General features: G+C 41.3%; 1 protein-coding gene across 1 annotated transcript in view; it reads right to left on the bottom strand.

The window, feature by feature from the left end:
• The window catches only part of Unc5d (unc-5 netrin receptor D), a 380,937-nt gene that overhangs the window by 174,135 nt on the left and 185,184 nt on the right, over positions 1–21,618 (bottom strand). The window contains exon 7 of the mRNA XM_013521490.1: positions 19,791–19,894. Coding sequence (XP_013376944.1) covers positions 19,791–19,894 — 104 coding nt within the window. The remainder of the gene's footprint in view (positions 1–19,790; positions 19,895–21,618) is intronic.

Raw genomic sequence — 21,618 nt, 5'->3', positions numbered from 1 at the left:
GCTGCTGGGTTAGGCAGGCCTGCCAGCTGACAGAGGAGGAGGGGCTGAGGCAGGAGACAGCGCCCCTGGTGAACCAACTCTTGTAGGCTGCCATGACCCACTCACCTTCCAAAAGTTCCACCTCTGAACACATGAGGCTTTAGGGCACACCCCAGATCTAAACCATAACAATTCCTACCCAGAAAACTGAGGCAGGGGGATCGCATATTCAAGGTCAGCTTGGGTAACTTAGTGATATCTTTCACAAATTAAAACAATGCATCTCAGGGGTATTGATTGCTTAGCATGCATGAGGCCTTGGTTTCAATCCCCAGCATGGCAAAGGAAAAGCTTTTTAGTTTTAAAATTGTCCCAAAAATAATATGCGTTAATTAAAAACTTTCTACCACCTTAATATTTGCAATAAATCACTTGGTCCTTGAAATAAAAATATAATATTTAAAAACAAAGAGGCAGACAGATCTTTCTGGCTCCCTCACCCCCTCTGTGCTCAAAACCCAAGTTTATCCTGGACGCAAATAAGACTCTGATCCTGCCTCTCTCTCTCCCTAGAGCAGCAATGACCTTTCAGAGCTTTCGGCAATAACAAACTGTGCCCTCTGCCCTAGAGTCTTGACTGCAGTAATTCTTCCACTAGCTCCTCAGGTTCTTCCAGAATGAGACAAACAGAATGGACAGTATTCCTGCCCATCCACACTGTCTCACACCTGCTTGCTTGGACCACGCCAGCCTTGCTCCCACAGTGCTCTTGCTGCCTCCCAATGCAGTCACCTCTTACCCTTCAGGAACCTGGATGGGATAGCATGCTCTAGGGCAGGGATGGTGAACCTTTTAGAGCTTTCAATGGTAACAAACAGCTGGCTGCAGCACATGTGCCCTAGGTTGGCCACCACTGCTCTAGAGTCCGGGCTGACTGTCACCCTGTTCCCTAGAAACAATCATGTCTTTTCTATTTACTGTTGTTATTATGGGTAGCACACTCCCTAGGTGATACTTATTTACATATTTATGTATTGGATGCTTGAACTTGTTGGGAAGAAAGACCTTGTCTCATTTATTACCATATTCTTTGAGGCAAAGCCATTTATTGAATAAATTGAAATCTATAACCATAAGAGATTAAGACTATAGTAGCCCAGGTTAGAGGCTGGACATAAATTGCCTCTCAACCATGCTCTAGTACTGGGTGCAACAGGCTGACCTAGCACTGATGGCAGTGGGAGAGGGGGTGTGCAACCCAGGGAAAGGAGCTGACCTTACCACCAGCTACACCGCTGCTTCCATCTCTCTTATCAACTTCATGGCATAGATTGAGTAGTGATAGTCTATATCAGGTTGCATCGAGAACTGGTTTTTGAAATGAAAGAGAAGTAGGACCCTAGCATGCATGAGAAGCTGGGTTCAAGCTGCAGTACCACCAGGAAATGAGTGAAATTTTGAGTTTGAAGGAGACACAGTTTCCCACCCGCAAGCATATCCATTCCCATGCTGCACTCTACTCCTAAATAATACCCAGATACTGTAACTAAGCTACTGCAAGCATCACAGAGATGACAATGTTGAGAGAAAGATGATACTGACCACCCAATCCTCTCTATAACTGACACACTGGGGTGACTGCCCTTTTGTCTCTCTGCAGTGGCATAAGCAGAGATGCCTGTAAAGATGATCTCCAGATGAAACTGTTCGGCCAGCACACACATCCTCTGTGTGGCCCTTCCTGCACAAATAAATCAAGGCTTAAACTGTCACTGGTAACTAGCAAGGACCCATGCTGGCAGCCCACAGAGGATTGGGAATATTACACATGATTAATAAATACATCTATAGCGAGAATCTGTTGGGAGGACTGACAGGCAGATCTGTAAGCCAATGCTGAATCAACAATTAAAAGAACAGTTCCAATTCAGTTAAGCCAGAGCCAAGAGAGACTCAGTTATATTTAAATCAAAATTCACAACAGCAGGGGATTATCAGCTGTTCAGCTCTGAATTCTGGATGTTTTTCCTGGAAGCTTAACTGCTATAACCAAGTGAATCTGAGCTATGTGCGATGTGCGCTGTGCAGTTGCTAAGCTAGGGTGGTACATCTCTAATCTGGGGAATGGAAGCCACTGCAATCTAGACCAATCAAAGCCCTGGTGTTTTTCATGAGTCATTCTCATTCTATGTACCTCCTGTGCCAAAGCTACAGTGGCTCCAAAGGAAGATCACCACAGCTTCTTAAGATTTTATAGAGTGCAAAGCTTGAAAAATGTGCGGTGCAATGAAAAAGGCCATCGTGGATTCCTCCACCAGGTACAAATTCTGGAACCGAAGCTAAATTGCACTAAGACCAGCTGGGTGTATTGCAATTGTACCTGTAGGCAGGCAGTTTTTCTGCAGGCCTCTAAACTGCCCAGGAAGGAGAAATTGGCATGGTTTCTGTTTTAACAGCAGTTTGGGGAAAACTATCCACGGAGTTACGCACTTTATAGTCACTCACAATTAACTAAAAACAAAGGCACGATCAGAAAGTGTCATTTCTTCCCAAATAGACCACAGAGAGTGATCAGGATTTGGGGATCATCGCAAGGGAATAACAGAAGCTGTTTCTGGAGTGGTTCGGCCTGCTGTTTATTTCCATTTTAATACATTCTGCCTGAAAAACAAAGGAGTCTACATTTGCTAAGCGAATCAGGATGGCCTGTAGCGTGCTTCCTAAAAACATTAAAATCCATGCTGGCTCAGCAGGACCAGGATGGAGTTCTTGATTCATGCCCATGGAACATTACTGCTGAGTTACAGATCCGCAGTTCTGTCTGCAGAGGCCTCCAAGGCTGCTTTTACTTCTGCATAATTCAAGATATAAAGACTGTTTATTGCAGCTAAACTGTAGGAAGACAGAGGACAGAGACATAGCTCTATGCCTTCATTATGTTAATTTAGAAATCATACATTTTCTTTCTTTATGGGTATTTTCTGAAAAAGATTTTTCTATTGTACTATTGATTGATCAATTGCTGGCATTCTGAGCTTTCTTCCAAACCACCTGACCTCTTGACCCATTTGTTTCTTCTAATTTTAGAATCTTAAGTACAAAATGCAAATTTTCTATTTTACCATGTTAGTATAAGATAAAGGATGTAATTTTTCTATGAGAAAAGAATTGGAGGGGAGGAAAAAGAGAGTTTGGTAATAGTGTCTCCCCATCCCATCAAAATCAGCTCAGTGTCATCTCTGGCACTAAGGGGCCCCGCCAGACTCTCTAGAATCTGAATGCAGTGCAGATTCCAATGCCATCAAAGTGCAGGGATTGATTCCTACTGGGGTGCAATAAGGCTCAGACCCGGAATCATAGAGATGAGTGACAAAATAGAGGAATTTTTGTGGGGGGACTAGGGACCAAACTTGGACTTCACACATGCTAGGCATGTGCTCTACCATGGAGCTACACTCCCAGCCCAACAAAATAGAGAAAAATTGGTAGAACTGTCCATACATGTGTACACTCCTGCCCATGTAGTACTGTACATCACATACCACTATCTACTTTCTGAGGTTACATTTACCCATGCTTAGCTATGGTTTAAAGTTATTAAATGGAAATTTCCAGAAATACTCCTCACATTTTAAACTGCACCTTTCTGAGAGAGAAAACTCACTCTATCTGTCCACTATGTCCATGTTGTATGTGCTACCTACCCATTTGTCACTGAGCAGGCATCTCAGTTATCTGACCAACTGTCAAGAAAACACACTGCTTGTGTTTAAGTGACCTTTATTTCACTCAATAATGGCCCTGAAGTACAAGAACAGTGGTATAGGCAGTTTGCACATGCCAAAGAGAAGCCAAAAGTTGCTTCCTTTACGAGTGCAAAGGGAGCCCTGGATACAGCTCAGCAGGCAGAAGTGCCTGTTTGGCAAGCACAAGGGCCTGAGTTTGAATCAGAGTACCAAAAATAGATAAATGAATAAATACATAAAAGTGAAAAGGTAAAAAGCTCTTGATTAGTAAAGGAAAAAAAATATGCTCAGGTTGCCAAGATCTATAATAAAATAAGTCTAAGTCAGACAGATCACATTTGCATAACTTATAACAGCACATTTTTGTAATTGTTCCGTCTTATTATTTATGATTGCTAATATCTTACTGTGCCTAATTTATGAATTAAACGTTACTGTAGGTATGTATGTGTAAAAGAAAATATAGTACACATAAGATTTGGTGCTCCTTGTCATTCAAGCATCCACTAGGCATCTTGGAAATTATCCCCTTGGAAAACAAGGTCACCTGAATGGCATTACCTTAGCTCTGTACTTGTGAAATAAGGTGGAGAGCTAGTTCAGGATAGGCATGCTCCTGAACCTGCTGGTACTTAGAATTCAAGATCTGACATACAAAGCAGCTTTGTCAGGTAGAGCTTAAGAGAAAGGACCCTGAAGTGAAGCTGCCTAAATCAAACACTGCCTCAGCCCCTCAATATCTGTGTCTCTGAGTAAGCTGCTTAACCCTTCTACATATCAGTTTCCCTATTTTTAAAATTGGCAGCCATGTACCTCAGAGATCAGCCTGGAGGATGCAGTGAACAGTGGCTGATATACAGAACACATCCGTGCAGTAGATGTCAACTAGACAATAGTTGCTCAGTGACCGGACAGGTTGAAGCATTCCTAATCCAAAAATCTAAAATCCAAATGGCACTAAAATGCAAAACCTTTTGAACACGCCTATGACACCACAAGTAAAAGAAATTCACAAACAAATGGTACATACTGTATAAATTTACCTTCAGGATACAGTACATGAGGTATATATAAAACAAATTTCATATTTAGATTTGTTTCATCCCCCAAATAGCTTATGATATATACATGCAAATGTTCCAAAATACAAAAAAAAAAAAAAAATCTGAAACCTGGGGGAGTTTCTGATCTCAAGCATTTGAGACGAAGGATAGTTAGACTGTATGTATGAAATAAGTGATTCTATAAACCATTATATTGTTGTACATGCTGAGCTACAAATGGGGGCCTCAAGGATCAAATATGTCAATATAAGTTAAACATTTTATAAATTATAAAGTAATATCCAAATTTAAAAGTTTATTGCTATGTGCGCCACCCAATGGTTGTATAAATGTTCACCCCCTCCACCACAAATGCTTCCCAGATATCTGCTGTGTTTCCAGGTATGTTTGTGCTATCTACTGAGGGATAGTGAAAGGGATAATTTGCATTTTCTACCCTGGAGGGAATTACCTTGAAGAACTACAATACAGAAGCATGAAAAATTAAATACACAAATTAGAAAAAATATTCAAAGCAATGTTCTACAAAAGCTTTCAGAGGAAAGAAGTTACCACAGTCTCTCGGGTAGTCTACACTATTAACTTAGGTGTTTCTAAGAAGGAGAAACATGGGCGTCAGCTGGGATGGGCAGGGAGGAGCTCAGAGGCCAGGTGGGTTAGAGTCACTCCTTCAAAACTGTGTAACCCACACAGATGGAGAAGGATGTAGACACTACAGGTGAGGAGAGGTGAGGAACACAGAGACACACCTGATGTGGCAACTTCAGAGGAGTAAATGGAGAGGAGACTGAGGGGGTGGAGCTGACTTGAGCACATGCAGAGCAAAAGGAAAGAGAAGGCAAAGATAAGCAGTGAGACAAAGCTTTTTGATGGCATCTTTAGTTTCTCCCCTTGGCTTTGAAACTTTTAATTCAAACTTCCATGCTTCCAACCTTCCAGCAATCCAGAATAAGAAAAAAAAGGAAAATAAATACAAATGCGCAAGCTTCAGATGTTTCCTACCTTTTTGTTCCTCAATAGGAAGACAGAGCTTCCCAGCTCAGGATGTGACAAAGGCAGCACGTTAATAAGATTTACTTAAGGCTCGCATTAATGATGAGGGTTTTGGGGCTGTAGACACTCACTTTTGAAATAACTTATATTAACCTCACTTTCCTATCTCTCTCACGATAGCAAATTTTTCTGCAAGGATGTTTTCAGAGAAGTAATTTACTGGCACTTAATTACCAGTATTTAACCAATTCAACATTCTCTTTTCTTTAGAGTCCATTAGGTTTCCATTGCAATATTATACATTCTCATCAAATGTGGTTTGCTGCAAAGGTCCTCACTGTCAGTTTCCTCAAAGCAAAGTTTATCTGGACTATTAGACATTCTCTCTGCTTTGGCTGTACCAAATTAGATTAATTATTTTTTACCTGAGGGCCATTGCTTCATAATTTGGGCACCTCACTTAACATCCTCCAATGAATTATGAAGAGACTTATTTTTAAAATAAAATCATTTCATAGTCTGTTTGACCGAGGTTAAACACAATAGTCTAGTGATTCTTGTATTAAATAGTCTAATGTCATTAGATTCTCTCCTAGGTTTTATGTTGGTGAGCACACCACAAAGAAATGAATGTTTTATTAATAATATCATCACAGGGAGCAGGGTAAAGGGCCTTTGGACTTGAGCATCGCTGATAGCAGTCTGGGAAGAATTACTGAGACAATGGGAAAGCCATAGACAAGTGGTGGCAAGCCTATGGCATGTGTGCTGTATGTTAACAATGAAATCTCTAAAAGGTTCACCATCACTGTCCTAGACAGTAGCAGGTTCTTCTACTTGTGCATCAGGAATAAGGAAATATGAAAGGAGTCTTCAGGGCTTTCTAATCACCCTCATTCCCTCTAATAAAGAGAGATTAATGTCCTCAAAGCAGCCTTAAGCTCACGGTGAATTGCTTTGTTCCAAAAGCCACTTTCAGATCCTTCTGAAAGGTAATCCTTAAAACATGGCACATGCCCTGAAACAGTCAGGGTATTTTGCTAAGAATAACAAATTCTGTTCTGGTTGATTTAGGCAGGAAAAGACTTTATTAGAGAATATTAACAGTACCCAGAATCTCCAGGAGGCCCAAATAGCGAGGGTAGGCTGACAAGCAGCCAGAAACAATGTCCAACCCACTAGAAATTACACTTGGCAAAGTCCAGGTAGTACAAAACCGTGTCACAGGTCACAACCATGGTGCCAACTCCTAGCTTCCCCAACCAGGCGCCTCCTAAACCATCTTCTCTAGAGCAGAATTTCAGCACCAATATGGTTCCCTTTGTCAATTCTTCATCTCTTCTTGTACAAGATCACCTGATTAGGGAGAGCTAAACACAAAAATGAATACACATTTTGGCTTTGCTCATAGATAAGTGAGACTCAAAGTGAAATCTCCCAAACATTAGGAAAAATAACAAATGCCCAAGTGTATTAAGATCAGTGGGACATCCTAACACCTCTGGTCTCCACACAGGCATCTGGAGTGGAAACAGTCCTTTGTCCCTAACTGCCCCATCCCACCCTGCCATCCTACAGTTCCACTTCTTTTTTTTTTTTTTTTTTTCCTCCGGTACCGGGAACCGAACTCACGACCTTGCACTTGCCAGGCAGGTGCTTTGCCGCTGAGCTAAATCCCCAGCCCCCAGTTCCACTTCTAATACTCATCTGATGCTGACACACATTCCTCTCTCATTCTGTTCCCAGTGATAGGCCAATGGCAAACAGATTTTGATAGGCAGAAAGAAGGGCACTTGCTTTTCAGCCATGCTTCATTGACTGAGGCCTTTGACCTTGAATTTTCTAACTGTAGCACTACTCTGACTCCTTGGTGAGATGGCAACAGGCATAGGCTCTGGCATGCAATGGCTCAAGGCCATGATCTGTCCACTACTAAGCTTTAGGGCCTTAATTCTCAAAGACATTGTATTATTTTGAGCAGGCTGTTTACCTTGATGTGAGCAGAATTAGCCTTAGACACGAAACCTTTATGGCAAGTTTTATTGTCCAAGGCAAATATAACCTGTTAAGATTTACAGGCTTTATTAACAGCAATAACCATTTTACAGCCAATGTCAGTAAATCAGGGTTTATTGAGAACTCTACAATTTTAATCTGTGGAAAACCATTAAAATGTCGGATTTTCATTGGACATAATTTCTAACTTTTATGAAAGATAGATTTTCCATTTAATTGGAGAGTATAAAAAAGTGCAGTGTGGGATAATGAATTGTTTTGAGAAGAGCAAATTGGTTTGGGCCAAACAACAAGTGTCAAACACTAAAGTTGCTATCTTCAATTAGAAGTGTCCCAAGGTGAAGGTTAAAAGTAAAGGCAGTGACAAGTGTGTTTTATCAAATTCAGCTACTATGATAAGATCACACACCTCAGAAAAGTTGGAGTTACCCTCTGTCTTGGTTACTTTTCTCTCATTGCTGAGACAAAATGCCTGATGTCCAAAATTGAGGGAGGGAAGGTTCGTTTAGCTCAGAGTTTGTGGACGTTTCAGTCCATACCTGGCTGGCTCCAAGGCAGGGTGGCACATGGCAGAGGGCATCTGTTCATGGTGGCGGAAAACAGCAAAAAAGCAGCAAGAGCAAAAGAGAGAAGCAGGGGCAAGCAGCCTCTTTCCCTCCCTTACACTGTGTGCAAACTACCCACCCCAGGGAGGGTGTAGCACTCACACCCATAATTCCTACACCGGACTATGAATCAATCAAAAATCTAGAGGCTCACCCCATGACTGCATGAGGATTTGGGGGGACATGCAGACACAAACCATAACAGCATCAAACCACATGTTAAGTATTTTGTAAGGAGCATGTATAATGTGTTATTTCATCCAAAGTAATGTCTAAATAATTATGGTGTGGAATTCAAGTTCACATGATAACTTTTGAAAATTATTTTAGAAGCAATAAGCCCACTCATGAGATATTTGAATGGTAGTAAGGTAAAGAAACTTCAATAATCATGAGCCCCATTAGTAGCCATTTAATTTCTGAAGGCAGGAAGTTTTTGGTGTCTTTGTCCTGCAATGTGCTTGGTATTCAAAGGTCCCTGGCAGGTCCCTTCTCCCTCTTAGAGTTGAAAACATTTTAGATGTCCCAAGAATTTTCCCTTTCCTGAAATATTTCTTTTGCAGTGCTGCAGGCCTTGTGCATGCTAGAGGCCAGCCCTCTACCACTGAGGTACTCCCTAGCCTAAGTTTTTCAATATTAATCTGCCTGTCCAACTACTACAGGATCCTTCCCTTTCTCTGAGAATCCAGAGGTTCATGAATCTTTCAAAACTGGAAAGGAGGAAAACAAACAGCCATCATTCATGTTTATCATTTATTTAGTATTAGAAATGTGCTAAATGTTTTGCATATGTTCGGTGTTTTATATCTTGCCTCACTACAGTCCTACAAACCAATATTGTTCCTATTTTCAGATGAGAAAACTAAGATTTGAGATTGCCTTAGTTACTTTTCTCTCATTGTTGAGACAAAATACCTGATACCCAAAATTAAGGAAGGAAAGTGTTAAAGTCCATTCCTGTTCCAACCTCAATGGTGAAACTTCAAAAGCCAACCCCACCTCCTGATAGACATCTATAATCTAATGACAGGCATCCTGCTCTAATTTAATCCGCAAATGTCAGCCCCTCCTGAAAATGTCCTGCCTGCTCAAACAGAGGCTCCTGTGCACCAAAATCAAAACCCCCCACGCAGTGACAGTCTGGCCGCCTCCACCTATGTATATAAACACAGCTCCTTGCCTCTTGGTGCGTGTGGTCTCTACCCTTAGAGTCCTGCCGTCATTCCCATTCCAAGAAAATTCCCCTCTACTCTGTTGGTGCCTTGTTCCCTCCACTGACCTTATATTTTGGTGTTGTGACTTGGATCAGAAGATGGCGAAGCAGCCCACCAGCTCTAGGTGAGCCTCCCCCCGCCCCATCAACCAATTGAGTTCCCTTACAAGGTACAGCAACCCCTTGCCATTGCTGACAGCTTCATCCACCTCACTGGTCAATTTTCTCCTTAAGGTGAGCTCTCTCCCTTCTTGCATGGATCTCCTTGTCTGTCTCTCCCTCCTTCACTTGCTCACACATTTGTTCTTGAAATCATAGGCCTAGGGGCTGGGGATTTAGCTCAGTGGCAAAAGCGCCTGCCTGGCAAGTGCAAGGTCATGAGTTCGGTTCCCGGTACCGGAGAAAAACCAAAAAAAAAAAAAAGAAAAAAAAAGAAATCATAGGCCTACGTGAAGGAGAAATCTCTCGCCCATTTGGGCTGCCAGCCTGCTCTCTGGGTGATGACTCAGACCTCAGACCTGGCCTTGTCTCATCTGTCTGACTTGGAGGGTGACAACTCTTGAGTCATTCATAATCCCGCTTCCCCTTGCTCATCCAAATACCCCTGTTTCAGCTACATGGTTATTCCCATTCCAAAATTTCACCTAAATCCCCCCTTGGGTGCCTCCTAAAAAATCTCATCTCCCTTGGTCTCTGGGAGACCATAAAACTAAGAAAGTCCATTTTTTTATAGCCAAGTTGTTTGGCAACAATTTTTGTCACCACAGCAGCAAGTGGTCAGAGATCCCCTACATTCAAGCTTTTTCCCTTCGAGCCAGCCCTTTTCTTTGTCAATCCTTCTCTACTGTCCAAATCCTCCTAGTCCAAACTCCCTGTTCCACACCAGGTGTCCTCCCCCATCTGACACTGACCCTCTGGACAGTGTACCTGCCTCCTTTGCCTCTTCTACACATCATTTTACATGCCAGGCTCTTGAGAAACCTTCCTGTGCAGCTACTTGGCTGCTTTGAAAGTATTTTCCTCCCCATTTGAATGGAGATTATACAAACTGAAGTTCATTGCTCTATCACCCCCTCAAATCCTATACATTATCTCTCCCTCCTTCCCCTGTCTTTTCTCTCTTTCCCTCCTTTATCTTTCTCCCTTTATCCACCTCCTCTGCTTCCCTGTGTCTCTCTCCTTCTCCTCCTCCCCCCACCAGGTCAGCAGCCACCCCTTCTTCCCTGCCTCTTAGGTACCACCTACCTCTTCTCCTTTATTACCTCCTCTCCAGCCACACATGCTGGCATGGTTCCCCTCCCCATCCCTTACTCCCTCTCTGTGAAGTAGTAGGTCCCGAGGGCCTTGTTTGTGTCCAGGTTCTTTCTATCTGATCTCTCACAAATTGAAAAAGGACTTGGATCTTTCACTTTTTTTAAATTTTATTTTTAAAGATAAAAGAACTAAAACATATTAACAAATATACAGACATAAATGAAACAATATAAAAACAATACAGAATTTCAGACAAAGTGAAAAGAAATTAACAATGGTTGTTCTATTACATAATGGTATCTTCATATTGGTTACTCAGATAAATAAATATAGACATGTAAGAATGAACAAACAATTAAATACTCCACTCTTACGATCTCACCTGGAAAGATATTTATGTAACCCTCTCCTCTACCCTGACTCCTGATGAAAAGACTCCCACAGGCAACTGACACCATTACAGACTAGAAACACTGTATCAATTCTCAACACCCTGTGGGTGCTACAGCAGTCCTTAGAGAGGACCCTCACTGGAATTATAAACTGGGATCAGGATCTTGCCAAAAAAAGGCTCAAATGGTAACTTGCCTCATTGTGGGCTTAAAAAAGACTGCCCACAAAGTGGTTAATTTTTACAAGCTCCAAGAGGTTACCCAGAGGGCTGATGTAAACCCAGCTGAATTTTTGACTCAGTTGATAGAGACCCTCCGAAAATACACCAGAGTCAATCCCAAATAAGAAGAGGCCACCCAAGTCCTAAATACCCATTTTATTTCACAATCAGCTCCCAAACCCCACAACATGAACTCCTTGAGTGGCCTTTAAGGTCTTCAAGAAAATCAACAAAAAATAGACAGACAAAACTGAGACAAAGTCAAATATCAGCTTTAAGCTGTAGCACTTAGCTTCCTCTTCCCTTTTCCCCATCTGATCTCTCTCACTCTCGTTCTCTGGCACACTCTCTTTTTCTCTTTCCCTCTCCCGCTCTCTCTTCCATTCCCTGTCCTGTTCTCATTCTCTATCTCTTTCTCTAGCACTTTAAACCTCTATAATTTCTTTAAATATATCTTTGTTGTGTTAAATCTTACAAAGGGATTCCACAAGTGCTAAAAAAGAAAAAAAAACAAGACACCAAAAACACTGTTGTAAACAAAAAGGTCTAAATAAGTGGCAGAGTGTAAGTCTTATAGAGAGAGATTCCCTGAACACTGTTGAAAGGAAAGAGGGTCAAAGTATGTGACAGTATGTAGAGATAACTAAGCTGGAATCTCCATAAAAGAAAAGGACACAAAAGATACTGGTATTCCTAAGATAAAATAAAGTACTAAAAATATATTAATTACAGATGGAAGGTTTTTATTTTTTCCAGATTCTTCTTATAAGAGGTCTCTACTAATTATAAACAAATTGTCTCATATATGCGTTTTTGTTTGTCTCTCTGTCCAATGTGTAAACAGCTGTTTAATTTCAGCTCAAAATATTTTCTTCATTTTGTATTTTTTCATTTTTAAAACAATTATCTGTAATCTAATTTGGCTTATAGATACTGTTATTTAAATTATGGATATATCTCCACCAAGGTTACCAGATGGTCAAAGTGATGGCAAAATTGGTTTTATAACTGTCATGCATATTGTTATTTATGCAGTGTAACTTGAGAGCCTCTTATTGTTCAAATTTAATGTGTTAAGTATTGAGATTGTTTTCATGGGTTGTCAAGAATTTGTTATGATAATTAAATAAAAATCCCTTAGGGTGGGGAGCAACTACTGGACAGGATTCCCACTGATGAATAAGGAAGCAGCTATCTGGAAACATTTTTTCAGTCATTGTTCATTAATAAGGAGGCCCAATAATCTCCATAGCCTTGTGGGAGACACCCCAACAAATATTTTTCAAAATATTTTATTGTGATATGTTTACACTGGCCATTGTCAGAAGTTTAATTTTTTAAAGAGATTCATGTCAGGCCAATTTGAGGTCATCATTTAAATGTTAAACTTTTTTTTTTTTTTTTTGGTCTTTTTTTCAGACAGGTTCTCCCTGTGTAGTTCAGGCTTGCCTTGAGCTCACTTTGTAGCCCAGGCTGGTCTCCAATTCATAATGATCCTTCTGCCTCAGCCTCCCGAGTGCTAGGATTACAGGCATGCACCACCACACCTGGCTAAATGTTAAACTTTTAACAAAAACTTATGTGATGTATATGCTGTGTATGCACCACTACATTTCAAAATGCTTAGATACTAAACAGCCCAGACAATGTTACAAATTTCTTCAATGATATCCTCTTAAAAGGCAACAAATTAGATGAAAAAAACTTCTTGTGTATTAGGTAAGGATGACTGACTAAAAAGGCTATTCTATTCAAGATGGAGATTTAAATGTTTCAAAAAATGTCATCCTGCTTCTTATGTTACAATACTGTGTATTGCTTTTGATTTCAAATTTTCTTTGTAAAATGATACAACTGTAGTCTTTTAACATTCTACAGGAATTCAACTACTAGAACATCCATGATTGGTAAGAACTAACAGTTCTCTGGTTATCCTTTATATTTCAAGGTGCTTAATACTCAGATAAAATTTTAATAATTAATTTCACTGCTCCCATTACAATGTAATGTCATTAACCTTCTCTTCTAGATGTTCAACAACTGAGGTTTGGAGATGAAATTAGAAAGATAGATGACCAAGAGGATAGCCAATATTTTTGCCCTATCCCTCCAAGGTCAATGAGGGCCCGGTATATAATCAAACCTTTGCTGCAACATCATATAACTGGGTTCAGTCCCCGATCTTCTGATCAAGGAGATTGTGTGACCACAGAGGAAAGTGATTCTATGGTGTGTAGTGTGCCTAAGGAGAGCCACCAGGAGAAAAAGTCTCCCAAGCTTTCACAGAAAGCAACTTGGTCAAGCAATGGCCATGACTCATCCAAATGACTGACACTGACAAAAGATCTAAGAGGTACTATACAAGATAAATCATGAGATTTAACTGAACTAGATAAATGACAAAAAGTTATTTTTAATTGATACAGGTCTCACCTTAACTTGGTCTTAAACATCCAACAGAAAAGTATATCACAAGATGTATAAAGCAATGCCACAGTAATACTAATTTCTCCAACATAATTGGTCTATTCTTACCTAGAGACAACAAAACTCCAAATGACCATACAGATAACATTAACAATAAATATGCTAGACTCTTTTTACTGGAAACTACCAGATCTTATCTGGAGAGAGTGTCATATGACACATATCAAGGCCTTAACTAACTAAACTCAGCAGGCCTTAAATGACACCACAGCTGGTCTCTCCTAAATAAAAAAGTACAATTAATAAAACAGGCCATCCTCCAAAATCAGATGACATTTGACATTCCAACAGCAGCACAGGAGGTACTTGTGCCATTATAAAAACTAAATGTTGTGTGTACATTCCTGATTCTTCTGCTAATAGTGCAGTAGATGTTCAAAATATTAGATGACAGAGCTATAATATGTCAAACTCAAATCCCCTAAAACTTACCCTTATCCTCTCTATAAAAAGCCATTAGTGTCTCCTCTTGGTAAAAATTTATTTAATTGTTGCTTTGGCCTTGTCTCCTCCAGATTTAAAGCTACATACCTACCCAAGAAAAAAATGCCCCATGTCTATCAAGGGCCTTTAGATAAAAACTCTGCAGAGTATCTCTAACTGCTGATCAGTAACTATGACGTCTTTCATCCTGAAGAAGACAGAGTGGTCATCATCCATTATTCCCTCACAGCAGTTCAGGTTACGTCTTTTTTTGTTTGTTTGTTTGGTTGGTTTTTTTCCGGTACCAGGAATCAAACTCATGACTTTGTGCTTGCCAGGCAGGTGCTGTGCCACTGAGCTAAATCCCCAGCCCCTAGGTTATATCTTTAGAGGGGGGACATGTTGTAGCAACTGAATGAGATAAAAATATTATAGGCCTCCAGACAGGATTAGGCCCTCAGAAGGAGCCAGTGCAAAGGATGAGATACCTTACATCTGTAGGTGAGAGAGACACCTCCAGCTGTGGGCCTGATCTCAACACAAAAGATGAAACAAACACAACCGCATACCTCCCTAAATATAAACATCAGGGATTGATATTCTAAATAGGTCTCTATCACCCTAAGAAAGCCAAAAAGAGTCACTAATTCAGCCCTCTACAGGAAAAGCTCTTGTTCTGTATTGTTCCCTGTTTGTTATGTGACTCGATTCTCTATTTGATCCTGATGCAACCAATTACTTTATAAATCAATCAGGGGTAGTCATGGACAAGGTAAAAAAGCCAGCAATAGGCCCTCCCACTCACTCTTAGACTCCTCTCAGGTTTTGCCTGAGAGGAAAAAAACCCATCCTCCTCCGGCTGGCCAGTCCACTTCTCATGACTTTTCTAGTTCTCCTTTTAGGACCCTACATCATCCAATTTTGAGGTGTTTTATGCAACAAATTTCCCACTCCAGAAGTACCAGAGAACTATTCCTACTAACCAGGACCCCTGGCATGACAGCCTGCTAACAACCTTAGAATTCCCCAAGCTACTCTCAGGACAACTTCCCCATTCAGCAGAAAGTAACTTGAAAAATCAATGCCCCCTTTCCCATAAAGACACAAAGGTGGGAACATTAGAGCTCATTCCTGTCCCAACCCCCATGGTGAAACTACAAAAGCCAACCCCACCTCCCTGAGAGACAGCTGTAATCTAATTTATCTCCTGACAGGCATCCTGCTCTAACCTAATCCACAAATGTCAGCTCCTCCCAATAATGTCCTGCCTGCTCAAACAAAGCCTCCTGTGCACCAAAATCAAACCCTCCTGCACAATAATGGTCTGTTCCCTCTCCCTATGTTTATATAAACCTAGCTCCTTGCCTCTTGGCCCAGTCTCTACCCTTAGAGTCCTGCCAGTTACTCCCATTCTACTAAAATGTCCCTTTCTCTATTGGTGCCTAGTACCTGCTCCCTCCACCAGCCTTACCGAAAGGTTTATTTAGCTCACAGCTTGTGGAGGTTTCAGTTCATACTCAGCTGGCTCCAAGGCAGAGTGGCACATGGCAGAGGGCAACAGTTCAGGTGGTGAAAATAACAAAAGCATCAAGAACAAAAGCGAGGAGCGAGCAGCAGTAAGCAGCCTCTTTCCCTTCTTTACACTGTATACAGGCTACCCACCCCAGGGCGGGTGCAGCACTCACACCCATAATCCCAGCACTGGACCATGAATCAATCATAAACTCTGGACACCTGCCCCATGAGTGCATGAGGTTTTCGGGAGACATCCAGACACAAACCATAACACAGGTAAATCAGCTCAGGTTAGAACATGCAGACTTCCTAGCCAAGGTGATTTCTGGTATCATTTTGACTCCAAAGTTGACTTTCTTTCCAATCATAATAAAACAGCAATTCCTAGTTCTACCATTTCCATCTTTCTTTGGGTACATAATTAAATAATAATTCTGTGATGCAGACATTGCCGTGTCTCCAGCAGCAATAACCTGACAGCAGAACCTGACAGATTATAAGATTATTTAGAACCCTCAGAAGCAAGTAACAACCAGAACTTTGATGTCAAACTTGGAACCTCCAGAATGGTGACAGAACAAATTTCTGTCATATGAAGCCTCTCAGTTGGTGGTAATTTGTTGCAGCAGCTCTAGGAAACACGCACAGAAAATGTAGTTTGGAAATGCTGCAGGAGGTTAGTCATGGTAAATAACATTCACCTTCTTCCTGATATATCTGTATTGTGCTTTCACCTTCTTTGTTCAATGCTCCCAAACATTTGTTCTCCAAAATTGGATTTTGCCAGTATTAATATTTTTCACTTCCTCTACTTTTCCTTGTGGTTGCAGCTAAAAATCACCATTAGAAGCTAATGGAGGAGGAATGTGGATGGAGCCAGTGGGCAGAATCCATTTGCCTTGAAGCTCAGTGTTGAGCAGAAAAATGGAAAACCATGCAAGGAGCTGCTCCGGAGCTTCAACACAAGCCCACACTTTGCACACAGTGAACTAACAAGGACACTGCTTATTTCCCAGAGGGAAGCCCCCTTCCCTGGAGCATCTTTCCATCAACCCAGCCCTTAGTGCCTCGGAGCCTTTATAACTCCTACATCCCCTGCAGTGAACCAAACTGGAGACCATGGTGTTAAGCCAGATAAGTCAGACTCAGAAAGTTACGTATTGTATGTTTTGTTCTTTTGAGAAACCTACAAAAAACAAAAACAACAAAAAAAGGAGAAATGACATGAACATAGAAAGGAGACTTCTGGACATAGGAAAGGAGATGGGGGCAGAAGTAAAGAAAGGAGGAGGAGGTAATTGTGGGGGAAGGACTGTGATTGCTAATGAACTGATTACCGATGGTCGGCTTATGATGGTCCCCAGCAATGCTGAGTGCATGTTGTGCAGGGTGTGGGAGGCTCGCCTGAGGGTGGTTACCATCAGCTGAGAGGCAGAAATAGAAAGGGATAATGAATTTCTCCTGTGGATCTGAGTTACGTTCTGGGTTCCAATAAAGGGCGATGGGTGATCAGGGCTGTTGCAGTCCCAGAGGCTGTGGGCCCTGATCCCAGACTTTTGCCTCTTCTGTTCTTATCGTTTACCTTTTCTTATTCATCCACAGTCACCTCATTCTAGGGACCTGTCACTACAGATAATACCAACAGGTAATAGGAGTGCAAGTGATGAGGATGTTGTATGCATGCACCGAATTCTCAAAACAGGTTTCACTGTCCTGTATTACAAATATATGCTAATAAAAATTTAAAAATAAGTTCCCTGCATCATCTAGGAAGATGCTTCAGTGTGTGTGTATGTGTGTGTGTGTGTGTGTGTGTGTGTGTGTGTGTGTATGTGTGTCTGTCTCTGTATGCATTCATGGAGGAATGTGCATGTTTACACATTCAGTGACGCTTTCTTGACCAAGGTATACTTTTGCTTTGGTCTATAAAAAATAAGTATAGGAGTGGAATACAAAAGTGACATTTTCAGTAGGTATTTGAGCAAACCCTGAAGTGAGAATGGCAAAACACAGGGACAGCCAGGGAAGAAGTTTCCAGTAGAGACCAGCATGTACAAAGGACCTGAGGTAGAAGAAGCATTGGTGCAGCTGAAAGAATGACACAGTATGGCTGTAGTGGCTTCAGGTATAAGGGAGCAGGAGATGGGAAAACTGCAAGCCAGATTGTGCTGGACCTTGTGAGGAAAACACACTTGTAACCTGAGTGCTGGGGACCTTTGGTAGATAGGTCATTTGATCCAAACAGCAGTTTTCATGTCTTGAAATGCAACCGTTGTATGAAGCACATATCTAAGCTGCAAAAACACAGTTGTAGACATCCAGAGTGTGTTAGGCTCCCATGGGCAGATTGCTAATAGCAAGTATTAGCATCTTTCCCTCCTCACTCCTCTGTGTGGCTGTAAACATTGACCGCAGTGTCCTGGTGCAGACCAGAAGGGAAAAGGGTAAGAGGTCGGCAGTATGACAGAGGCTGACCATTTTTGTGCATGAGCCGCAGGTATTTTGGGATTCTGAGGGACAGCAGTGATTGAAGAGAATAGCTGAGAGGGCAGCAGACTCCCAGGCTTGCATGCAGCTGCCCCACAGAGATCAGCACACTCCTGCATGCACTTAATGCCAGGCTCTGGAAGCAAGACCACATTCTTCCTCAGGAGCAAGAAGGCAGCCAAACAAGATCAATATCTTTTTGTTCCATGTTAAATAAAAATCTAAAAATAAGCATTTTCTTTTCTAATCATTTCATCTCATGCATGGAGTGTTCACTTTAATTTTCAAGTCCGTTTACTTCATTTCTGTGAACCATTTGAGCTTTGAATAGTGTCCACCCAGCATGATTTCCCTCTGAATGTGAAAGTGCATGTTTCTGCATTTGTCTCTCCCCTCCTTTGTCTTTCCAGATACAAATTTCATCTCTGTTTTAGCTAAATCATGAGGCAAAGTCTCTGGTTGTTTGTTTGTTTGTTTGTTTGTTTTTTGTCTTTTTCTAAAAAAGGTATTTCTGCTTCACAATGGATAAAATACAACTACAAAGACAGTTTCCTAGCTTTCCAAAGACGAGCCACAACTAGACTCTGCTTTGCTAGACTCAGGCAAAGTTTCCAGATTTATATAAATTTTATGAATTCTATTAATTCTGCTTGCAGTTTTTACCTTTCCTCCAATTGTGACAATACCAGTTGAGAAGAACACCTCTTAAAGCAACTAAAAATTTAGAAAGACTTTGCTACTACCATAGTTCATGATTCATTTTAATCCTGTTTTAATAGTGTGGAACCAGTAAGTTCTAGAAGACAGGTCAGGAGCAGAAATAATCATGGTGATTCTGGATTTTGGAGCCTCACCATGAAGGAAGGTTGGCAGATTGGCAGCCTATGGTTTAGTAACACTTCATAACCAACTCCAGCCCAGGGCTTATGATACAACAGATGCTTAGTGGGTGGTGTCCCCTAACAAGGGAGGAATGAATTAGCCAGCAGGAGCACTCTGGGCTAGAGACTCACTGCTTTCCCTGCACATGCTTTCACGCTAGATTGCCAGATGAAGCTGAACTAGTCCACAAGCCAATAAATAGACAAGGAGCTTGACTGAGGACTCAGGTAATGACACTTACAGAATCCAAGGTCACCAGTGGCAAGATCAAAGACCCAGTGCTATCCAGGCTGCCACACGGAAGCATTATGTCAAGAAATTGGATGGCGATAATTCTTTCTCTAGCTTTTCCTTTTACAATTTTTCCATCATTTGTAGCAATTGGCAAGAATGTCCCACAGCAACAACACTAGAAGTAGACCCACTGCCACTTCACCATAGCCACACAGGACCCTGGCCTCCCTCTCATGCACGGACCTGGGTTCTCACAGCTGCAGGCTGAGTCTGCCTTACCTCTGCAGCAGGTACTCCCTCCGGTGGGCGGCAGTGCAGCACGATCATCCCCTCGATAGGCACCTCCCTTCCTTGCGGATCTTGCTCAAAGTTTTTCCGTAAGTCTGCAAAGAAGTTTGAAATATATGACACTGTTCTGGGGCTGGTAGCATTCACATCTCGACCAAATGAAACAATGAGCTTCACGTCACAATCTAGGTCCAGAAAAACAAGTCACTTTGTCAGGAGTTCTAGAATAAGAGAATCATTCTTACATTATTCATAAACACATTTGAAACACACCACAACAAAACTGTTCCTAATGCTCTATACTGATGTGAGGAATGAAGAAAATTGCTAGAGGAACAGGGGAAAATAAACCTCCAATCATTTCACGAGTCTTGCCTGGATTATCTGTTTAGCATTTGATGAGACACACAGCCTAATAAAATGTCACCTACAGTTATTTTGCAGTTGAGATGCACAAGAATTTTTTTATTAACTAAAGAATGCATTATTAATCTATAACCTCTGCCATTCCCTTAAACCTCTAGAGGGCTTGAGAAGATGGTAATAGAGTGAGATTATCTATTAGTCTTTTTATTTGTAACCAGGGAGGAAGGCAACATTCATCTACCATAAAATCTATAACCTATCCAACCAAACATATAATTAAAAACTACCGTGCCCTCTAGTCCAACAGCCATGCTGGCTCTTTGAGTAGTGCCCTTCATTGAGGGCTCAAGGCACTTTGCAAACAAGCTGCACTGTTAACCTTCTACACATGGAAGGGTGACTTGCGGAGAAGTTAATTGGTTTGCCTGTGGTCAGACAGCATCAGCTTCAGTGAGAAGGAAAAATTCACTAAGCTTTGGGATACCTGGTTTGATTGCCAACCAGTGAAACTTTTTCAAGGAAAAGGACACACATGGACAGTTCAGCAAGTTGAGGCCCAGAGAGATTCATTTGCATTAATTTGTTCTGGAGCAAGTGCTTCATTTTAAAAGGTAGGCACTTGGCCTCTGCTCTTGGCCGATGTCAGAAGGACACTTCCCTAATCTTGCAGCAGGAGGGTAATTCTTGCTGTCATCTGAGTACATGGGATACTAGAGCCAAGACAGGTTGTTTACAAGTCTTCCTCAATTTAAAAGATATCCTCCTCCCACTCTGACAATATATTTTTCTTCCAATTGAGTATCTCAAATTACAGGCCGTGGATTTATTGATTTAATTTTCTTCAGTGCTTACAATAACATGAAATATGTTCCCCGTAAAGAGCAGCCTAGAAACAGTTACATCTTTATAAAATGTATAAATGCATTGAACTTGCTTTTAGCAAGTCAAAAACACTCAATGAATAACAAGCATAGTGATCCATGCAGTTGACTGTCCTCTGAATTTGACTGTTAATGTTTTCTTTCCCAGAGGCAACCACCCTCTTCTGTCCATCAGTAGTAGTGCTGTTCATTCCAGGGCTTGCCAGGTATAAATAAGGCAAAAGATCTCAGAAGGACTTGAAATTCAGACAGGTTCTACATTCCTGTTTCTCTGCTGTCCTCCAAGTTATAGATCCAGGTTCCTTTCAGTCAAGATCATACACTCACAGACATTATAGTCCAGAACTCCTGACTCCAAGAGTGACAGAGTTTACATGGCTGATGACAAAACTGTGAGAGAAGTGACTGAGTAAACCCCAGGATGGGAAAGCCCATGCTACATGTATAATTAAACCACAAATCTCCTCTACTGCCCTGCAGAGAAACTTTGATCCTACAGGATCTGATTTCATCAGAACTATATTAAAAATTATTCTAAAAGAATAAGAGTTATTCTGCAAGTAAATAGGTCA

The sequence above is a fragment of the Chinchilla lanigera genome, unplaced genomic scaffold (assembly GCF_000276665.1).
Source record: "Chinchilla lanigera isolate Chin_1 unplaced genomic scaffold, ChiLan1.0 scaffold00062, whole genome shotgun sequence".
Lineage (NCBI taxonomy): Eukaryota > Metazoa > Chordata > Mammalia > Rodentia > Chinchillidae > Chinchilla > Chinchilla lanigera.
Note: the sequence above shows the minus strand (reverse complement) of the source record. Positions and strands in the feature narration are given on the sequence as shown.